This window comes from Crassostrea angulata, chromosome 5 (assembly GCF_025612915.1).
Source record: "Crassostrea angulata isolate pt1a10 chromosome 5, ASM2561291v2, whole genome shotgun sequence".
Taxonomy (NCBI): domain Eukaryota; kingdom Metazoa; phylum Mollusca; class Bivalvia; order Ostreida; family Ostreidae; genus Magallana; species Magallana angulata.
In genome coordinates, this window is record NC_069115.1 from 50,129,755 (window position 1) to 50,153,028 (window position 23,274).

At 31.9% G+C, this 23,274-nt stretch overlaps 1 protein-coding gene across 1 annotated transcript; it reads right to left on the reverse strand.

Moving 5' to 3' along the window:
• Positions 1-5,613: 5,613 nt before the first annotated feature.
• Positions 5,614-19,038, reverse strand: LOC128184427 (L-sorbose 1-dehydrogenase-like). The gene is made up of 12 exons (XM_052853881.1): positions 18,869-19,038; positions 17,624-17,762; positions 16,700-16,917; positions 15,946-16,135; positions 12,427-12,555; positions 11,736-11,857; positions 10,942-11,109; positions 8,845-8,992; positions 8,239-8,393; positions 7,686-7,863; positions 7,163-7,382; positions 5,614-6,747 (listed from the first exon to the last, which is right to left on the reverse strand). Exons 2-12 carry the CDS (start codon positions 17,736-17,738, stop codon positions 6,597-6,599), a joined length of 1,794 nt encoding a protein of 597 aa, XP_052709841.1. The 5' UTR covers positions 17,739-17,762; positions 18,869-19,038; the 3' UTR covers positions 5,614-6,596.
• Between the last annotated feature and the right edge of the window lie 4,236 nt (positions 19,039-23,274).

The following is a 23,274-nucleotide window of genomic DNA, read 5'->3' on the forward strand; positions in this document are numbered from 1 at the left end:
GCTATCGATGACATTGCATATACACTGTAATAAGAACTGTTCCACCTAATCGCATTAAATCTTATTCATAATCATTTTACCAACACAAACAATACAAAAATGTGTTCAAATACTTTTTTCTTACACAGAATTATAATCAGACTTTTTGATGTTTAATAGACATTCACGTGATAAGAAAACACGTGCATCCAAAAAATATTTGAATATTTAAAAAAAGAGGAAAATTTTAAGCCATAATATACAATATGTATTGTTAACAACATTTGAGTTTAGTTATGCTCATTACATCATTGAAACCCTTTCTAAACATATATGTCTTTTGTAACCAAATCCAATGCGTATATCACGACCAGGAAGTACACGAAAACTATGTAAAATGTAGACATGAACGGTTGTTTTTTTTTCTTTGAAATGATGGTTAGTTTCATGTAAAATGTAAAACTTTTGTAGAACAGTTTCATTTGTACCTGTTTTATATCTTAATCTGAAATCTGAAAATCCCTTAGATGAAAACGTCAGATTTTTTCATTCTTACTTTCGAGGGACATTGTACATATTGTTTCATGCGACCCAGGACGATGCTGTTTCGAACCGAGCACATTTTGCTTCTTGACGTATAATGATTAGTACTGAGTGAAAACACGGATCCTTACATACATGTATGTAGTACATCCTCAGGAAATGTCATTGCTAAAATAATGGCTAAATCGAGTTTTCTGTGCATAGTGGCTCACAAACGTTTGCTTAATTCTACTTTTGAGGTTCGCCATTTTAGAAGTAATTTACAGTTTATTATTCACAGTTTAATCCGATACTGATTTGTCATTCAACAATCCGGTATTCACTATAATAATCAAATAATTTTTTAAATTTTAGTCTCACGGGAACCTTACAGACAGACCAGGAACAAAATAAAGGATAGGATTTAAAATATAGCGCTTTTTAGGAAATCGGTGTCAGGTTATTGATGCGAACTTTTGAGCTGTAAAATATTAAGAGATTAACGGAATTATGGAGCATGTATTATATAAAATACAAAAAATACTGATAAACCGACTACATATCCACATGAAATATTTATACCCGCTCTTGATTAGATTCTTCAGTAGACGTGAGGGCATTTTGATTGCATTTTTTATTTATGTGATCGTTTTATAAATGTCAACAATCTATAACAAAATACTTGTTAATCACATTTACCGTTCTATATATGAAGTTTGCATAGTTATGGCGCTGATGATAGCTGGAAACAGAAATCATATGTCAACTGTAAGCCGATTCATGTAGCCAATCATTTTGCAAACCATCAAAACTATTTTCTCATAAAAAAAGTTGTTCTCACCACTTGAAGAATTGGTGATACACTAATATTTAAAGCAAAAGATGGACAAAGTATGTCTCTATCGTTTATTCAACTGCAAGGAAACTAAGAGGTTTGGAAGGTGACTGAATGTCATAGCTCTAAGATTCAGTCACTTTTAAGTCATCTTTCAGTCACCTTTTAGTTGGCTGAATAGCAGAATTGCATAGTGTGGGAGGTGTTATGCTTCTAGTCCGGGCAAAGAAGGTGGAGTGATACAGGCCAAAAACACCGCCAAGCGGAGCTACTCCGTGTGACAGAAAATGGTTTTTGTAATTTTTTTTTAATGTGTGTGGAATAATACATGACTTTGTTTGTGTCTTTCGTTTGTTAAATGGATAATGTATAATTTCTTTATTGAGGATATTGTTATCTTGCAAAAAACTTTTGTGTCTACTCATTGAAATAAGACATATCAATAGAAATTTTGCCGACACTTAAGAAATCAATAGGGTTTGACACAGAAAACAGTGTATACAAATTGGTTGATGCGTCTAAAATATGTAATTTTCTTTCAAACTTACCCAAACTTTTTATTTTTATACAATTACATAGAAACAAATTTATTAACAGTGAGCAATGTTGCAGCAACTAAAAGATTTGAGTTGACATTTTGTTCATAAGAAACGTTCAGGGGCAGTTGTCAAATGATAATCAAGATATACAGGTTATATTGCCAGGTATGTTCAACATATGTTCTAAAACATATATTCGTCATAAAACCGAGCACCATATGTTAAACATATGTAAATCATATGTGTAACCTAGTGTATTAAACAAATGTTTTGAAAAATCATGATTACCTTATGTTTATAAACATAAAATAGTCATATGTTGAACATATGTTGCAATTTTACCTGTGATTATGTACAGTTAACTTTACAAATTATTATTCGTTTTGTAATCAAAGTTCTTGCCATATTCTTGTTTTGCTGGTAAAGATTCTGTTACAAGCATGCTTGTTACGAACAAAAGTAAATAGACAGACACTAGTGTTTGCTACATTTAATTTTATTTTAAACCTGGTATTTTGTATTCAACAGCACTCAATATATAAACTAAAAATTGGCTTGAACTTTGCATACAGAAGAATAGAAGGCTCCGAATTTAGCTCATTATTCGATGACTCGAGATATGACTGACTATCATAAACACGATAATGAAGCATTATATACATTTAAAAAATTGAAAAATGAACATTTTCAGATGAAATCGTGATTACGTCCTTTCACAAAATAATGTGGTGACAATGCATAGAGAATTATAAAAGAAGTATAAAGAATTAAAAACTAACTCATTTATTTCTTGTGTGGTATTGTTCTCGCGATTATTAAACTGTGTGTTGTTCGATTTTTATGATATAGGATATATGAATAATATTTTAGTTGATTTTAAAGGGGCATGGTCACGATTTTGGTCAAAAATTATTTCTCCGATATTAATGTTTAAAACGCTTTAATAAGGCATTTTTAATATGTAACCAACATTTGAGTGTCATTTGTTGAGTTATAAGCGAGTTACAGAGCTTACAATTCTTTGCTATGTAAACAAAGCCTTTGTTTACATTTTGAATGTTGAAGTTAAAATTACAGTTTTAGACCAAAAATAATGTGTTAAACGTTTGTTTATGTTTAAAATGAATAAAAAAATATAAACAAATCAGTTTGAAAATTTAAAGATTTTTACTGGTATATTTAACAGGGCACGATCCTTGTTTACATTACAAAGAGTTGTGAGCCCTGTATCTTGCTTATAAATCTAGGATTTACTCTCACAATTCATTTTATTATTAGAATTGCATTCCTAAAGCATTGTAAACAATAAAAACAGATAAATAAAATTTGACCAAAATCGTGACCATGCCCTTTTAAAAAACGACTATGATTTGATATATTGCAATGCTAAACAGAGCATAAAGAGTCGGATAATTTTGATATTTTTGATTTTCGTCCAAGTTTGGTACGCTAAATTTTGGAACACAAATTATCTACTACCTGTTTAAGCAAACATTAATTAGCTTTAAACCCTTTGTAACCGGTTAAGCGAGAGGATGGGATGAAGTTATTTAATCTTAAGTCTGGATTAAATTCCTCAGTACGCGTGGGAACATTTTAATTGATTTTTTTATTTCATGTTGTCGTTATATAAATGTCAACAATGTATAACAAGATACCAATCCATGACACTTCCTATTCTTCAATTCAAATACATGTAATAACTGTATTTGATATTTTGACCTAGTTAGCAATGTTGTGATGTTCATGATAACTGATAATAAAAATAGAAATCGTGTATTGACTGTAAACTGATTCATAAAGGCAATACTTCCTGATAGCATCAAAATTGTATATACCTGTAAATCAGTGTTTATTTTAGTTGGTTAATCTCGCCACATGTTGAACTATTTAGAAACTGGTTTGCATGATTTGAAAGCATAGTCGTAATAAAATTACCACAAAAACAAAAATGTACAATCCTATTTTTTTAAAAAATAAAATATGAAATTTAGATGGGTTTGAATTGTGTATAGCAACCAATTTTATATCATATATGACTTTACATTCTATCTTTGGTATTAGGGATAAATACTTTCTATATATCATTTCCCTTTGATACTGTGCCATTGACAGACCTCTATGAGCCTGACACATCACTTATATTCTTTATAATGTCACAAAAATGTACACCAATTGCCTAAACGAATTTGAAACTAATTTTAAATCTAAATCCACCAATATGATATGAGCTTATATTATTCTTTCACTAAGATAAGTGTTGTGAAAATTTGACCCCATTTCCCTCCCTATTAAAATGGGGGAAAAGGAGAAATCTATGTGAAAAACTTAAAATCATTCCCTTTCCTATTATTTCTGAATTATCACTTCTTGAGAGCCAGTCTTCGAAGGATGCTTTGGGTAAAATTTCATTTAATCAAGTCAGTGGTTCTGGCGAAGATGTCACAAAGTTACAAATAATTATAGATGTACAAATAGATGTATGAAAGGACAGATGGACAATTTTTTATACAAAAGCAGTAACAGTACTGTTGCTTAATTTTACGTGTATAGTATTTCTTTTCAAATCAAAGTTTTAAAGATGTAATGTTTCAGCATACATTGTACACGTGTCTTGATGAACATTCGTAAATATGAAACATTGCTCGATCATATTCTTGTTCAATAATATTTTAATAATGCCAGTGTCCATGAGGAGTAAGCACGCGATAACAAATATATGTAATTGTTTATACATATTTTATTTCATTATTTTGATAGCAATTGTCGACAGTGCTTTGTGTTCAAAACAAGACCTTTTTTCTGAAGCATCCCTAACTTGCTCTTGTACATTGTACAAAATGTTGAATAAATTGAATTTCAAAGTCGCAAAGTAAACGTCTCATTTTGAAATAATCAACATAACCAGATGATCTCGCTCAAAATCCTGTTAGTTTTGCATTGACGCCATTGTACATTTTAATTTGCACAATAAATCGTTGTTTCCTTTTATATTGAGTATATGGCGTTGCAAATTTTGTTTTTAATTACCTACTAAATACTGTGACATTTTCATTTGTTTAATTAAGTAGACCAGGGTGTACTTTTAAGGAACGTAATTTGATTTTTTGGTCATAAAAATGGTTATTCAATAATGTTTCACATTTACATCTTGGCTATGGATAGCATCTGTTTACATAAAATCCTATTGTTCTATGACGTAAACGGAGCTTCACTCAGCTTGATGCTGCGGAGTAAGGTCATAATAGTCATATAAAGGAAAATACAAATAATGGATTCGTGATTTCACACATGTACAACTACACGAGAAGCCAAGAATATGGCAAGGTAACCTTTATAAAAAATTTTCATTTAAAACTGTCCTATTTTGGAGCCTTTTGTCATTTGAAATGCGGATTTTGCAATTATAGTTTCATTTTTATGGTCTACAAAAAATATTCTATTGTAATTGATAATTTATCTAGTTTTCATTTTGATGATAGCGAATAAAAAAATATCAAAGACAGTTTACCAGATGCTTTTGCATTTTCAAAAGTCACATTCTAATCTAGATATCTTTCAATGTCCATGAATTTCAGGATGTTTTTGTCAAGTTTGTATTGTTTACAATGCGCATTGTAGAGTAAACTAAACATGACAAGTTTAGCTTTAAAAAAGTTTACAATCTTTGGAACTTATTCTAAACAGCCATAAGTTATCAAAGAAAAAATAATATTTTATTTTACATATAAATGTTGCCTTCCTCTGTATATCATGGAACTTTTTTCCATACATGTATGTGTCAATTTAGGGTGCGTGCCTGAAATTGATTTAAAATTTATTGAAATACATGTACAATACGACCCTTTCTAAGACCTCTTTTTACCTACTACAGTCGATATCAACTAACGAGCACGTTATACACATTTCTCAATTTTAGGCACGCACGCTGTCATTAAAATAGACATAAAGATCTTGTTATTGTGAATGTTGCAGGATTCATAACCTAATCTATTTGCTTGAAATGTAAAACACGAGGCCAATGCCATCGCTTTTAAATTTTTTAAACAACATTTCTCGACCTCGGAGAATATTCTGCAATATTCACGGAAACTCGATCTTTATTTCTTAAATAAATGTATCAAACAAGGGGCATAAAGAGATCAAACAATATTACACAAAATGCTTTTAGAATACACTGTAAATCAAAGGAGACAATAAACGAATCATAATCGTTAAACATCGGTTTTATTTAAAAATTCTGTCAAATATTGACAATGTTAAAAATGAATATGCTAATTATAAACGAATTTTTGTGTATTCTGAATTGAATGTGTATAAACTACAAGAAAAACGCATTACGCTTTTAATAACGAAATGAATTATAAGGAAAAGTCAATAATCATTGTTTGTGTCATAAAAAGCGGTAGTAACACTGGTTACCTAGAATACTTAAAACCATAAAACAATACTAAACTAGTTGAAGGCTAACAAATGGGTCAGTTGCTGTCAACCGATGACATTAGCCCTTCAAAAGATAATTACCCAGTCATCATAATTATAAAAGTATCAATAAGCATTAAAGCAAAATTGACAACAATAACACATTTTAATTGTTTATAACTTATTTTTGTCTTTTAATCAGTCGATTGTCTCGTTTTCGTTTTTCTTTGCGCTCCTTTTAAATTTGTTTGGTTATTCTGTTCTCCCAGCGCCATCTTGTGTCCCATCATCCCATATTTTCACGGTACAGGAGGAAGTGGAATTTTGGCTTCGCTCTTTATAATGTCCGCCGCTTTCTCCGCGACCATGATGGTGGCGGCATTAGTGTAGTCTGTGATCTCGGGTATAATGGACGCATCAGCAACCCGCAGTCCGATGATTCCTTTAACCCTGTCAACAAAAACCGCATTATTAACAGACTTCATGGAAACCAATCAAATCCCACTCAAGGTTAAAACTGTCGAAAGCCAATATCAATGACTTTCATCATGTTGATGGCATATCATCATGAAACCGAGAACAATAGAATATAAAGGAAATGCTAGGCCGTTTATTTTCTATTTTTTTAATAGCGATACCGTATTCTGTGCATTATTTTGCTTTAAAGAATAAAACACCTAAAATATAATTTGAAAAATAAATTGGTTTTTCTAAGAACAGTAATATGCAATTTTATCTATTGAACGAACTAGTATGACCCTATCACATGTACTCACGATTAATGTTAATTACAATTATAATCAACAAATGGATTACATGGAAAGAATAAAGATATGATTCATACTTCTAAAATGTTAATATTTACTTGAGATCTGGCCCCACCACAGTAGAGCCGTCATTAACGGAGCCCATTTTATTGGTTGAGACAGGGTTGTGTCCGGGTTCCATAAAATGGCGGATGTAACATTCCCAGTATGCATCAGAATCTCGCGCTAAATGGAGACAGCCCGAGAATGAAGGCCCGAATGAGGCCTGGACCTCTTGGAAGGAAGGTGTCTTGATCAAATCTTGTACCTTTCTGATTCCTATAAAAAAAGAAAACAGATAGTTAAATTTTTGTTGTTGTTTTAAGTGTTCTTCATGGATACTTTATTAAATGTCGTTGATGTGCTGGCAAAAAACTTTCTTTAATCTTACTTTTTTTAATCAGCATGGCAATTCTATTATAAATCTTCTAGTATAATAATAACTCTTTGAAATTTAAAATAAAATTCAAAGGGTATAAGTCTTGTTGTATTACAGAATTTGTCCTTAAACTGTGTTTACAAATATTGCCATTTTAAAATCAGCATTTCCTTCTGACATACTAATTAGGGTAGTTCATATACCTTTGATCAGCACCCTGATGTCTTCCGGATTAGACAGGTAGGCGGGGTCAATCACAGGGGGAACTCTGGGATCGACACTGTTCAACTTCAGGCTTCCTCTACTGACCGGGTGCAGTAATTTTATGTTCATGGTCACCCCATCTTGGCCCCTTGCTATAGAATACCACGACTTTATGAACTAAAAGATAAAATTAACATTTTAGAATCGTAAAAAAACAGCGTCTAAAAACCAAGACCAATTACTGATGTGTGCCAAACTCACTTGGCATTTCTTATTTTCAAGAAAATATTGATTACAATTACTCGTAATTATTTGGTACAAAAAAATCCCTGTCAATAGATTCATGTGTAAGCATTAATATAAGAATGAATTAATCGGTATTTACGAGAACAACGAGACACAGTGTCAGCTTCTGCGAGATGGGTTTCCTATTTTTAAAATTTGAATGCTGATCAACAACTTTTGAATTAATATTAAAATTAAAATGATCCTCCACGAATGTTGATTAATGTTGTTTCAATAGGACACAGTGTTATCCGTACGTTTACTTACGGATAGATTTTTGTTGCCCACAAAATCAATCATGGGGTCATGGTCACCAAGAGCACTGGTGAAGGTTATCTGAAGGTCAGGGTAGGCGATGATCGAGGTCGGATCCGACTGTAGAGTAAGAAGCGCTTCCGTCCCCCGCAGTTCTGCTAGCAATCCTATGTGGAACAAACATCCATGAAAATCAATGACGTTAGTAATTATCATTAATACTAAACTGTATTGAAAATAGAGTGTATAAGTATCGAAAAATATCTTTAATAAAGGCTTTCTGCAGTGAATAGAATGAATTATTGACAAGTCAACAGCAAATTGATTTAGGATGGCTGTATGGTCGAAGTCATTTTTAGACTAAGGTAATATTCTTTAGATGTAGGAAAATAATAAATTGTAAAATCTATAATATTTGGATTTTGTCGTTACTTCATGATATGGCCAAATATGTCACACTTGAAACTTTAAAACCAGATTTAATTTTATATAACCATCAAACCGGATAACATTGCGATAAAGCACACACATCTGAGATGTTTGAACTCTGTAGGGCCAAGAGGCACTTCTGGACTGTCTTTGCCATGTAAGAGTTGCTATGATTTTTACTGCCGTTACCTGTTCGCTGGAACAAGTACTGGTTGTTCTTGACTTGGTCGGCAATGGCGTGGGGTTTGATGGTTGGAGCCTTTAACAGAACTCTGATGTTGACCGTGGGGTGGTCTTGTAATGATTCTCCAACTGGAATCAACGAAATCGGGGGCACCTGTAAGCCAGACACGTTTGAAACTTAGTAATGCGAAAGCAGAATTTTTTTTTATGTCTTCTTAAACTGTTAAATTATAGGCCACAATGCCACAACCCAAGATGTACATAAATTAAACATAATGCGGTGATTTTTAAAATTCCTTAAAGTCAAGATCAAGTAAATGAAAGGTGCCTACAGGTTTATAAATTTAAGATATAAATTGTTTCAATGATGTTTCATAACAATAGCTTTGTTTGATAGGGTGTACTGGGGCAAACAATTTTGGTAAACACAATGAAAAAATCATGCTTTAACCTGTAAATAATATGAAATAAAATATGAAAGAAAAAAGGAACAATTTTCGGAGTTTTGTTCATTTTTGAGGAATAAAATATACCTAGAATGCCTACAGTCTCTCCAAAAACGGAATTAACCAAGCCCTTGATCTCCTCTTTAAAATGATGTCAAATTTAATACAGAGATCGTGATTAATTTTTCATGATTTAACATAGAATGCCAAAAAATCGTTTAATTTTTTACATAATTCCTTTAAAGCCGTAAAGAACGGTAAAAAGATTCTTCAAATCAATTATGACTTCTCCACGTGCCAAGTGCTTGATGTATACAAATGCAATAGAGAAACCGGTCCCTTATTAGCTTTGTTATAGGCAGACATAAGAATAAGGAATCATTCTTTGAGTATTATGAGGTGATAATTTCGGTCGGGGTGTGATCAAATCCAGTAAAGCCCGAAGGGCTTTATGATAGATTTGATCACACCCCGACCGAAATTATCATCTCATAATATTCAAAGAATGATTCCTTAGTACTTATATTTATATAATTTTAAGCCATCATACGATTATATATTTAAATATTGATAAGCAAACTCCGCCGGCGCCTCGTTTTGGCGTCATTTGTATTATGAGTTATATAGTACAAAATCGATATGTAGTGTTATCATAGGCAAAGACACTGGAAAATGTAAATATATGTTGTGGTTCCAGAATTCGGCTGGAAATATCAATATCTATGACATAAACCTAATCCAATTCTCTAAATTAATTTTGGAGTGACTGCTTCTAACCTATGGTATATAAATGTTTGCGACAGAACAGCAAGAACAGTAGGTATTATATATAGACATGGTGCCTATTCTTGTATGGCTGTAATAGAATGAAGACGTCATCAGTTTTAGTGTACTTTTATGGCGCTAAAGATGCCCGTAACAGAGGACAGTTTAAGCAATGAGTTATAATTACGTACAAAAACAAGGGTCGTATGATTGTACCATATAATTACTATCTGGTGTATGTTATAATTTGAGACCATCGCGTTATGCAAAATGACGCTTATATTTCAGTAAATTACACATCGAAAGAATTCTAAATAAGTGTCCGCATTTCTTGGTTATTTTGTGTGTTCTTTTAAAATTGCAAAAACTAGGGGATTATTGTCCTTTTTTATAGGTTACCTAGTTAAAATTTAGTACAAAGTATTTAGAAAAGATATTTATTGACAATTAATTTTGGTTCAGGTTTCTATTTATTATATCCAAAATTAAGAAAATATGCTTATATAACAGATGACGTCATCTGCTCTTAAAATAAATACACAATCGCCAATATTGGCTATATAAATCTTATTTCGATTTTGGAGTACATGTACTTTGAAATTCTTTCTTTAGTGAATTTTTGATCAATAACGCCAGATTTCAGTTATACTGTATATCAAAGTTTTCATTCCGATCCTTCCGCAATAGCAGCAATAATTATTGAGTTGTCACATGCAGATTTGGCAAATCAGAAAAAAAAAAAAAAATAAGCACAAAAAGAAAGCTCCATCATGATGGCTTCTTTGTAGCTTGTATGATGAACAACATAAAAATGTTCGGGCCGGCATTTTTTGAAGTTTATGTAAAAAATTAAAACGAATAGATCAATATTGAGAATTAAAGAGGTTCGAACCTGCAGCCTTTGTAGTTGGTCAGCTGGACCGATTCCGGACCGGATTAGAATGGCTGGGGACCCGTATGTACCAGCCGTCAATATCACTTCCTTATCCGTCTGTACACTAAAGGAAATCCCCCTGTGTATAAATTCTATACCTTGTGCCCTTCTGTTGGAAATCAAAACCTGTAAAATTGTAGTTAAATTAGATATAGGCTTTATATTACACATGTACATTGTATTATGCAAAACATTAATTACCAGCTAGTACACTAGTACACGGCATGGAGTTAAAGAAAAAATATTGCAATAAAGTTTTTATGAAGTACTAAAGAAAAAAAAATAGTTAAAGAGAAAATAATGCACTTAAGTTCTATCATTTTGAAAATCATTGAACATCTGCTGTACAGAGACAGCCAAAGGTTTATTAAATTACAGAATTGCTGTGGATTCTGATTAATTTTGATTGTAATGGAAATGTAAATTAATTTATCATTAATATTTAGATAATAAATTGATACTAAAGAGTGATCAAAAGGACGATGACATTAATTCAAATGAAGTTTTAGAGATAAAAAAGAAGTAGTACGGACAATAGACGAAAAGGAAGAAGAGCAAAAACTCCGAACGTTTTATTCAGAACTGTATACTAACTCTGATGATAGATTTCCCATTGTTTTACGCCACCTACTAGTATAGCGCAGAACTTCTATGTTCGATAACTAGCAGAACTATATACAGGACGCAGATAGCAAATTGTGACAAGAGTTGCGTCGCTTTTTGTCTGGCACCTGCCAATCATAAATGCTTACTTTAGATACATGAGCATCAGTGACCATGTCAAGGTTTCTTCTCCCTAGGGCCGGGCGGATAAAGCCTTTAAGTGTATTCCAGCGCTCGCCGAATTTAATGTTTGTATGTATCCTGCACACACCTTAGATTAGAATAATAAAATGTATTCTGAAACTTCCGTCCCTGGCATTTCACGACATGATAGAATTAAAATGAAAAAAAAAAATAACGCAAGTCATCATTAAATTTGAAAAATTATATAAAAATAATTATATACAGAATTATTATTTAAGAGGTCTGGATGGTCGTGGCCATTTTAAGACTATATTAATCGCCTTTAAAAGGAGATCTTTATATAAATATAGGAAATATTCAAATTTTAGAGCTAAAATATGAGGATATTTTCAATACTAAATAATAGCTTATGGTGAAAAGTGTAATAATCTTAAATTGTAAGGTAGATTTGGCTCCACCGTCACCAAAATATTCAAATCCCTCTACTCCTTCCTCAACTTAAATCCTTTAAAGAAAAGTGCATAAACCTGAGGTAAAACCTCTGATTTGAGGCTGAGTATTGACCTGAGGAAAGTTGGTGACGTCGAAGCCTGATGGTTAATTTGTTGACTACACAGTCTCCTTAATGTGCATACATGTATGTAGCCAGAACATTATTTGGACAGGTTTTAGCTCTCATTCTGCTGTAACACATACCGACGTCTATCCCCTCGTTGCAGTTGATGGTCCGGTAGCCCAGACTGTTGGCTCCCTTCAGATAGAGGCTGAGGAGCGGGCTAGGGGGTAGACGGGACACTCTGAGGGGTCCACACTGCTCGTGGTACGCTGTGGATGAATGTTACGTTATGGTTATTACTGGTCAATGAATGAAGGATGATGGATGATGATTTAAGAGATGATGATTAAGGTGATGAAGATGAAGATGATGATGATGATGATGATTAGAATGGTTCAGGGAAAAGTAATGGTGACAACAATGTTGACAATGATGCTCATATAGTCAAATTAATCACATTAATAATGATGATACATGTAATATGAATCTTCATAATGATGGCAACGCTTCTAAAAATCGTTTACATATCATATATACAAATAATAGCTCTATATCTTACTAATCTCACTAAATAATCATTGAAATTATAAACATTATAATATATTGTGTTCATGTACAAATGCTGTAGACAGTGGGGACAGTGAAGAATAAGCGGTAATTTCTAGCATTCATTTTACATTCACAGTCATTTTAAATCCAACAATGTTTTTCATGTACATGTATTGTAAAGCGCATAAAGCAATATGAGCTGTATTTTTTTTATAATTTTATTTTGCAGCAAAAACCTGCTAATATGATAAGTCTGCATATAACTTCAATTTTTATGATATTTTTTTTTACAAGATTTTTGTCAGAAAAAAAGATTTCTAAGGGATATTTTATATATAGCAGATCAATTTTTGTACAGCAACAATTCAATTTTGCTTCAATTAAGGCTTCTTAAAAGCTTTTCCCACAAAAATATGGCAAACAGAAATTTAAAAAACCATGATATTTTTTGTCAGTTTAGAAGAAAATAACATCTTCGTAAAAAAAAATCAGCATAAAAATGCAGCTAATATTGCTTTAATTATACAATGTACAATAAGATGTAATAGCAAAACTTAAATTTTTAAAAAAAATAACATCTTCGTAAAAAAAAATCAGCATAAAAATGCAGCTAATATTGCTTTAATAATACAATGTACAATAAGATGTAATAGCAAAACTTGAATTTAGGAGTGGTTATACCAGTAACCACCACCAAGAAACTTAACCAATGTTGATATTTCTGTTTGGAGGCATTGTGCTGTAATCAACAATTAAGTTTTGTAATAAAACTTTTAATTCACGTATTTCCTTAAGTTGTCAGACGTTTTAATGAATGAGTCAGACCTTCTGCATAGCTGTCAATCAATGCACCAGTCCTCTGTATATCCATTGTCTACAATGTAGATCTGGGGTACTGAACCATTAAATGCAGAAATAACTCCAATAATCTAGCCAGTCGGTGAAACTCAGCATTTACTTTAAATTTTATTTAAAAAAATAAACTTCTAACCAAAAACCACACTTTTGATTAAAGTGCCTAACTGGGCTTCAATCTAAATCTGAACAGAAAGAAAATGAGGATCGACCCAAAAAATTGGATGTGGCCCCCAAGTCCTTATAGTCCCAAGAACTATGTCCATAACACAATTCTTTTGAAACATTTCATTGAAATTAAAATCGAGGGTATAAGATGACCCCCTCCCACACACACCCCATCGAGTGTCACAGTAGGTGTTAACACGATAAAGAACCAATAGCAGTGTGCGTGTTTTCAAGTTGTTTAAAAGCAATAATTTTATACATGAAATGATGAACAAATATGTTTCCAAAAAAGTTTATGATTTTTTTCTTCATTTTGTGTTGAAATTTTCACATACTTACATCAGAGTTTACGCATAGCGCATGAACATAAGTACATGTATATAGCTTATAAATATGTGAAAATTGTAAATTGATAGTTTTCAAAGATATATTCTGACAAATAAAAAGAGAACGAAGGAGTACACAAATACATATTTAGATATGAATTCGACTAAACAGTGAAGTATCTCACGGATAAAAATTGATACCTTCATCGATAATGCGCATAGTATTCTTTGAGTCAATGGAGGGGACCCGGGTCACAAGATTTTTACTTTCTTCAAGTATCTGTATCTTTAAAATGAGAATGATTTTAAGAGGACTGTGCTGGTCGTACTCATTTTTGAATCATATTTTAAAATCACTTTTAGAGGAAGAGTTTGGTATAACATTGTAGGGAAAAAATTAAAGATTTTGATAATAACGTATTATAAACTTTTTCTCTTTAATAAATAGTTTATGGGCTAAAAAATTCATTGATTCAAACCTTAAGATTATCATGTGGTTATTTTGTTGACCATCCAGCCCCCTTAAAAGATTTATTTGCGGTTGGAATATTTGCATTTTCGAAGAACATTTTGTTGTTACATGTTTTGAAACTTATTTGATAGTTTCATACCTCAAAGGACTCAAGCTGCTGAAAGAAATAAGACTTCATGGTATTCACAGGTTCAGATAGGTGATGGAAATATTTTATTTGATTAAATGTGTTTAAGCTGAATACCAAAAACACAATCGAGAATTCATAATGTTTATGAAAAGTAACATTTGAAAACCAACTAAGAAAAACCTCAAATGAAATTAAATCTATCTAATACACAGTATAATCTATCTTTAGTTACCCCCACTTATTTTTTCAGTATTATGTTTTATTAGAAATAAGGTTAATCGTCTTTAACTTGCAATTGCATATTATGCTTAATAATTATATAAATGAATTCTAATAGCATGTATATGTAGCTGTTCTATTTTAATCGTTAATTATAAGAATGCTTTGCGATTTGTTTTGTGAATAGATTGCTTTCCACGGCACCGCTTTAAATATCATTTCTATTATATCATGACTAGCTTAATAAATGTGCCATAGAATTCTGATGTTTTCATTTTGAGTATACAAGAGGGTTTTAGCAATTTAAACTAATGTTTTGAATTAAAATGATGTGATGATGATAAAAGGGATGATGATAATGATAATTATGGTGTTTTCTAAAATTATCTTTCGTTTAAAATAAAGTCTATGCAAAAAGCGACCTTTTACACTTTTAAAATGCTAAATTCTACCAATAAATTATAAATTGTCTATGGCTTTAAAATCAAGTAAAGAAAATGAGACAATTTTACAATACATAATTAGGAAACTGACAAAATTGATGATATAATAATAGACTAAGAACACCGCAACCCTTCAGACATGCAAAGAAATATTTTAATTATTCATGTAATGTATATTACCGAGTTCTGTTAAAAGCGATTGACATCATAATATGTAATCACCATCACTGTCAGCGAATTCTAACCGACATGATTTATTCAATTTTTTCTAAATGTGTCAATTCAGATAAGGGTCAAACGTTCAGGGCTTAACGCATTTCTTTGTTTACCTACATTGCTTCTTACGCATCTCTCTCTCTCTCTCTCTCTCTCTCTCTCTCTCTCTCTCTCCTGATATAATAACTTGTCATATTTCTGTTTATCTTTATCTCTAAGCCTCTCTTTCTTTCTTTTTCTCACACATTTGATCTATCATTTGAGGTTGATCAATGCCTTACTTGATCTTGCTAATTCTGGAACGCTGATATCTTCTGACCGCCGGAAGTACTTTAGAATTTCCCGGAAGCTCCAACCAGTTGCTCCGGATGAGGCCCAATAATCATAAATATGGCGACTTCCACGCTGATAGATCATTCTGTTGATGCTGAATGTACCCCCGCTAACCTTCCCTTGAGGCAAAGGAAATTGCTGAAAAATATACATGTTGTTCTTCTTATCATAACCTTGTTATACATTTCCTTTAATGATCATTTTTGATGCATGTTTTAGCTTAGTAATGTTTTGAATTCGCGTTGTATTTTAACTAAACTTATCTGAATATCTTCATTTTCACTTGTATATATACGAATATAATTTTTGACACAGATTGTTGGCAATTCTTCAAAACCAATTTTAGGGAATTTTAATTGTGTGTATTGCTCAGTTAAGTCTACTCTGTCTAAAAGATATATTTCGATTATGATTTAAAATTTAACTTTTTTTTCATATATTTTTAAACGTTTCATACACCATTATCACTCATGTTTAAATTTATAACTTAATTCAAAGTTTTGGATAGATTTGTTAAAAATATTTAGCATAATAAATTTGATTTTTTCATTTTTCCGAAAAAAAAAATAGGAGCAGATATCAAGAGAGAGAGAGAGAGAGAGAGAGAGAGAGAGAGAGAGAGAGAGAGAGAGAGAGAGAGAGAGAGAGAGAGAGAGAGAGAGAGAGAGATTTAGATAGAGCTGATAAAATTCAAAACCATACCCTATTATTGAATGCGTATCCGGAGAACCTCTGGGGAACGCTGTAGTAGCCCCAGTCCACGCTGGAGTTGACCAATAGGGGGTAGAGGGCGGGGATGTCTATGTAGGGGGTCTCCTTCCTCTCCCTGTCCGACTCCCCAGCCTCCACTAACAACACCCTGTGATCCGGGTTCTCCGACAGCCGCGCGGCAAGGACGGTTCCGGCAGATCCAGACCCAACTGTTATACGCAAAAGTATCAGTATCGTATTGTTTCTAAATGATTGTTATAAGATATACATAAGATTATCATATATTTATACACAAGTTTTCATAAGCAGTGTACTTGTAATCTACTTATTTGTGAACATAGAATTGGCAGTTTACATGGATTTACTATGCAATGGTTGCCTCTTTCTCTGTCTGTCTGTCTGTCTGTCTTTCTCGCTCTCTCTCTCTCTCTCTCTCTCTCTCTCTCTCTCTCTCTCTCTCTCTCTCTCTCTGTTATGTTATAATTGTGATTTTTTTTATTAAGGGAACTCACTTACACGTACTTTTTGATAGTTCAGACAGAGTGCGATTGGTACTAGTATATATCTAACACGAAATATCTCCTTTTTCTAAAAATGACTCGATTAAAATTATTATGTTTTATCTTTTTGTATACCTTCGGGTCCATGCCTATGGCTTTTTGTGTTAGAGACAACATTCATACATGGATTATGGATACCTTTATAATAAGTTTTAACCCGCTAGGTGTTACATTTCACACATGTTGCTCTGTCAGTATTCAGGTCAACTTAGGTCATGACATAGGAAATCGACATCACTCTGCTTACACACATGTACCGTTAGGCACGGTGATCATAAACTAAATAAAAATAACATTCCACAGACAAAATCAACTGAATGTTAACGAGGGGTGCGATGGAACTGGGCCCCCTTACCTATGATATAGTCGTATCGGCGACGCATGTACTCTGGGCATTCAAATGAACGCAGCGGCCTGAGTAGAACTAGGAGGACCGCCATCGACAAAAAACAAACACTGGATTTCTTCATCTTGTAGGAATTCTGTAGAGCACACTAAAAATACAAGAAAATGGCTAATTTTTCCTTTTTTTTTTTTAGTTTCAAATCATTTTTTTTTAAATATAAGATGACTGATTTGAATCAATCATAAATTCTAATAGCAATTTTTTTTAAATTTCTGATTGATTTCTCTATATAATCTAAATTATTATCGATAACTTTTATGATGACATGTAGGTTTTGTTTAGTGCAATCACTTGCCTTATTGTAAATGAATTAATCTGAAACATTTCCATTCTTATTTTAAAAAATCAAATGAACTCTTTCGCTGCACTCAAAATTTGAACCATTTGCATGCAAGTTTTTGGTGAATAATATTTTTCATTATTCTGAATTTCATGCGTACCGCCTTGACGAAATATATTAATAAATCTGATATAAATAAAAGTCTCCTACGTACGACATTAATTAGAATTCAAAATGTCGCTAAGTTCTTCCTGCTATCATTACAATCGGCCCGAGGGAGAATTTTACGTAAAACAAATCATTTATTTATTTCATTTTTATGCTGTTTATATAATTTGCTGTATTTTTAAAAACTATTAATTTTCGACGTCAGTATTTCTTTCGTTTCGAGACCATCCTTTAAACAGAGCGTGGGATTTCTTTTTGTTTTTAAATTTTTCTCCACAACAAAACCGATTTGATTTACACAGAAAATATAGTACACATTCTGTTTTGAACACGCAAGTGTAAATTGTATATATATCAACATGTCGAATACTGAGGTCAAACAAATAAAACGCCATTAAATGAGAACCTTTTACTTATTTCACAGAAGAAAAATGGATGTATATACACACAAAAGCTATTAAACAAATGTCTTCCCATGTTAATTCACGTCGCAACAACGTAATTAATGTTCGTTTCCGAAGTATTCTATAGAAACCTGTTTCTCGTCTGTATTTTCTGTTATTTAACTTAAACACAAAAATACAACCTTGTGTATATTTTGGAGATAAATACAAATCAAGCTGGGTCTCGTCTAAAACAAAAACTTGAATTCGTGATATAATTTTGTAGCCTAATTAGTGGATTCCAGAATCGCAAACAAACAAGCCCTGGTAAAATCTATAGAACAGAGGTTACTACTCTCTTACCTTTCCACACCTGTCTTTGGAGTTTGGATATCTTAGATTTTCCACATCATAAAATTCCAATCGACTGTAATGGAAAAAAAATGATCACTTATTTACAGAATTTTCTACTTTTTTGTATTCCGAAAGCATGCACTGAAATCTAATGAGCACCTCTATTTCGCATAAGCGCTGGTGTTCACAATATAGAAGAGAGGGGACACTAATTTATGCATTAATTGTTATGACGAAGAATATATCTACCTGAGGCGAGATAGGATCAAGACGACAACATAAGACAATTAAGCAAAATCAATCATATTTACTAAAATTCAACAAAATCTTAGCGGAGCGCATAGAATATGATTGATTGTTTGCAAATTAATCATTTAATCAATATCATGTTCAGACAACAAAATATTATCTCTTTGAAAAGCTGGTATTTTTCATGCGTTTACAACTTTTTGTTTAAATTATATTTTACCCCAAACCTCCTATGTACATGTAAATTTTTGCCTTGCTTTAATAACGTATTTAGATATAGTTAATCATCAATTATTGCAATATGACTAGATAAAATCATTATTTCCAAAATCCGACCATCTACATGTACCTAGCCTTGAGATTGTAAATCTTTTTAAAAGTAACTGATTATACATAAATAATCAACATTTTAATTACGCAGCAAAGACCTATGGTACACGTGTATGTTGACATGTACCCGCACAACAAATTAATTAACACACCTGAGTGTAGGAAAAAATAACCGATGGGTGCAACTTGTCAGAGACAGATCTGTAATGATGAGATGTGGGTGGCTGGAATCATATAATAATAAAATACAGGTGAACACTAGGGCATTAGAGTTCGTATACCAAGACTTATGTAACGTTGTTGACTAGACAGTGTATAATAAAATGTTTTTCACAATGACAAATAGTATCATACAGTCCTATCTTTGAATGTCGACCCTTTCCCCACCCCCTACAGGAACCCAAGACGTTTTGATCGAATTATACGCTGCACGCTAGGCGATTGTTATGAAAGATGTTAGGGTACCGGTTGTTCAGAAGTTACCTGTACTTACATTCATTATGGGAGGGCAATATGATATATTAAATTATTTTTATTTTTTTTTTACTTTTGGGGTGTATATATATATATATATATATATATATATATATATATATATATATATATATATATATATATATATATATATATATATATATATATATATAATATTGTAAACTTGTTAAAAGATTTTGTATATATATTGGGAAGACTTTACGTTGATGTCAGGATTTTGCTTCACTAACTAAGGGTTCGAGTTCCCAAATTCAGATTGTCATAAATTTCAATGTCAAGAGTAAAAGGACAGGGGTGTACAAGGCGTTGTAATTCCCCCACCTGGAGCAAAGAAGACGAACGATTTTCACAATCAGTTAGATATTAATTTTTGGCTTGTTAACATTGTTTATAGTGTAAATTTTATTGTGTAAGTCAAACATATGCTTTCATTCAGTAAACACGACAGATATGGGTTTCCAAATTAAATTGCACAGCGTTTTATGCAAAAATCCTGATCATTTACTGTTCTAACTTGCAAATTTAAGGAATGAATGGGTCTTGACTCCATCCGAAAAGTACTTTTATTTATTTATTTTTTTATTCATTTTTATTAATGATTTATCAAAATGGAGTCTATACCCACAATAGGTCAAAATCCGTGGTTTTCACCAAAAACATTTCACTTTCATTAAGTAATTAATGATTGTCAAACAACCAAAGTTATTCACCATTACTGTAGTGTTATCAGCGTAGCTCTGTGAGATTGGCGGAGGCTTGTTGACTAGACTTATCGTATAAGAGGGTGTTCGAATTATAGCCGTCGTTTTACTTTTAATTTCTGTGGTTTCAAAGTAAAACACCTTTTTAAAAAAATGATACGATTTGAAAAAATGTATATTTAATACGCTCTAGATAACGATAAAAAATACGTAATGTTCATTACACACAATGTCGCATAAAAATAGCGCTAACGCAGATATGAGATCGTGATGTTTATGTTCAGAAAATAAACATATAAAACAAACGCAATAAGTACAAAGTATAAATGTATATTTTTTAATTTGTCAGATAATGCTGTTTTATATCATGTACACTTACAGATGTACACTTTCAAATGTAAATTTATTTTTATATGTACGTATGCCATTTCAACATTCTGGGTGCGGGGGATTTGTCAGCCATTGTACGCTCTTGTTCTTTGTTCTAAACACAAAAAATCATTAATAAAATGAATAATTATTGACATTACATTCGATATCTTTAAGAACTATGTTATGCAATTAGGCTTAAACAATATTGGACTTTTAGCAAAACAGAGGAAATTCGAACTAAAATTTTCAGTATTTGTTACGGGCCGCCGGAAGGCGGTCCGTTATTTGATACACATTTAAATATTACAAGCTTATCTTTTAAAAAGATTGATGAGCTATCGCTGTAGCCATCATAAAACACAGAAGCAGATTTCTAAAACATTAGTTCAAATTTCTGAATCGATTAATTAACAATAGGAGACACAGTGGTGTACTGGAATAGTCCTGAAGTGGGGTCTCAATTTAGAATTGTGAATCTAGAGTGGGCTTCACATCGGCAATGGCATAGCTCACTGACTGTGCATTAATCATCTCATGTATCTAATGTTACTTCAATTTCGAGGTGAAAATTTTCAAGAACCATTGGTACTGTTTTGTAGCAATCGTATCTTCTCGTGCTCGGAAAACATACCCGAAGTTGTTTTCCGAGCTTGAAGGAATTTAAGATAAAGCTAGCTATAATTTATTATAATATTGAAAATAACTTTGCATTATAAGACCTAAGCTACTGTTACTTTTTGACATTTACAATAAAACACAAAACTTCATGTGAAGATGATAAAACGAAATTCAAATGGTACAGTTTATCTGCAGTAGTACAGTATTCCCAGAATCCCCCACTGTGGAGTCGAGCATGCGTATTCCAGTGAAAAAGACTAACGTAGTTGCTAGCGCTCGAGAGCGCTAGCAATTACTGCGTTTCTGCGGGATAATTCTTTTTTAATAGAATTAATACTATGCTTATTTTTATGAATTAAAAGTAAATTTGCATGTAGAAATATGTTTTATGCCTTTTAGAAAATATCACATATTTTTTGTTTTACTCGTAAATGAAAAGTAGGTCATACTTAATAGATTGCCGTATATGGCGCGTTTTTATCGAGACTGTAATCTATTCGGAAAATTTCGGAGTTCTTCATTCTTTTCAAAACAATGCATCAGGATCGGTATGCGGGACATACTAAAGACTTGAAATACTTGAGACCTGAATGTCATTAAATTTTATATAAATGATATATTTGAATTTCTATGTGCCGTGTCAAATAAAATGACTTTGCGTGTGTATTTATTATATTTCCATATAAAATGCGGTAGAAAAATATCATGAAATGACATCCATATCAATTATTTACTAATAAATATGAAAGAACTGATTTGAATTGAATTGAATTTGAACTTACGTGATTTATTTTTAATTCTTTTGAGAACCTCATGCAAATAAATGACTATATATGTGATTAACGTCAGAAACTGAAGTGGATATAAGATTTAAAATTCCATTTAGGAAAAAAATTATTCGGTTTATTTTTTTAATTTTAAAATTGTGCAGATTCTATCAGCTGAGCATGATCTTATATGTACCTTTGAAATAATCCATTTCAATTTTATCATGTGGTCCCTTGAAATCATTTAAACTAATGCATATAGTTTTAAAATTCAATACAATGCAACAAAAAAAATCAAAATAGTTTGAATTACATAATCTCCAAGAGGAAATGATGAGTTAAACTTTGTATTAGAATACTGTACAAATCAATGTGTTCTCCATTACTTCATACTATGGCAATAATCTTACAATTACCGTTAGAAATGCTTAAAGTAATGAACTTGATTCTTAATAAGTAAAATTACTTATAAATTACTTAGTAAAATGTCAAACTTCAAAACAAGTTGCTGAAAGTATATTACAATTTACCATAAAAATTAGTACAAACAATACGTTATTTTCTCCTTTGTGGTGTGTTTTTATGTAAACAACAAATGATGATTCATACAACAATTATATTTTTAGCGGCCCCTTTGACGCTTGCGTCAATATGATTTCTTGTTTTTCACTGATATATATTTGGTTAATATACCTAGTCTTGAGATTGTAAATCTTTTTGAAAGTAACTGATTATACATAAATATTTAACATTTTAATTACTCAGCAAATACCTAAGGTACATGTGTATTGTTCACATGTACCCACCCAGCAATTAACACACCTGAGTGTAGGGAAAAATAACCGGTGGGTACAACTTATCAAAGTCAGATCTGTAATGATGA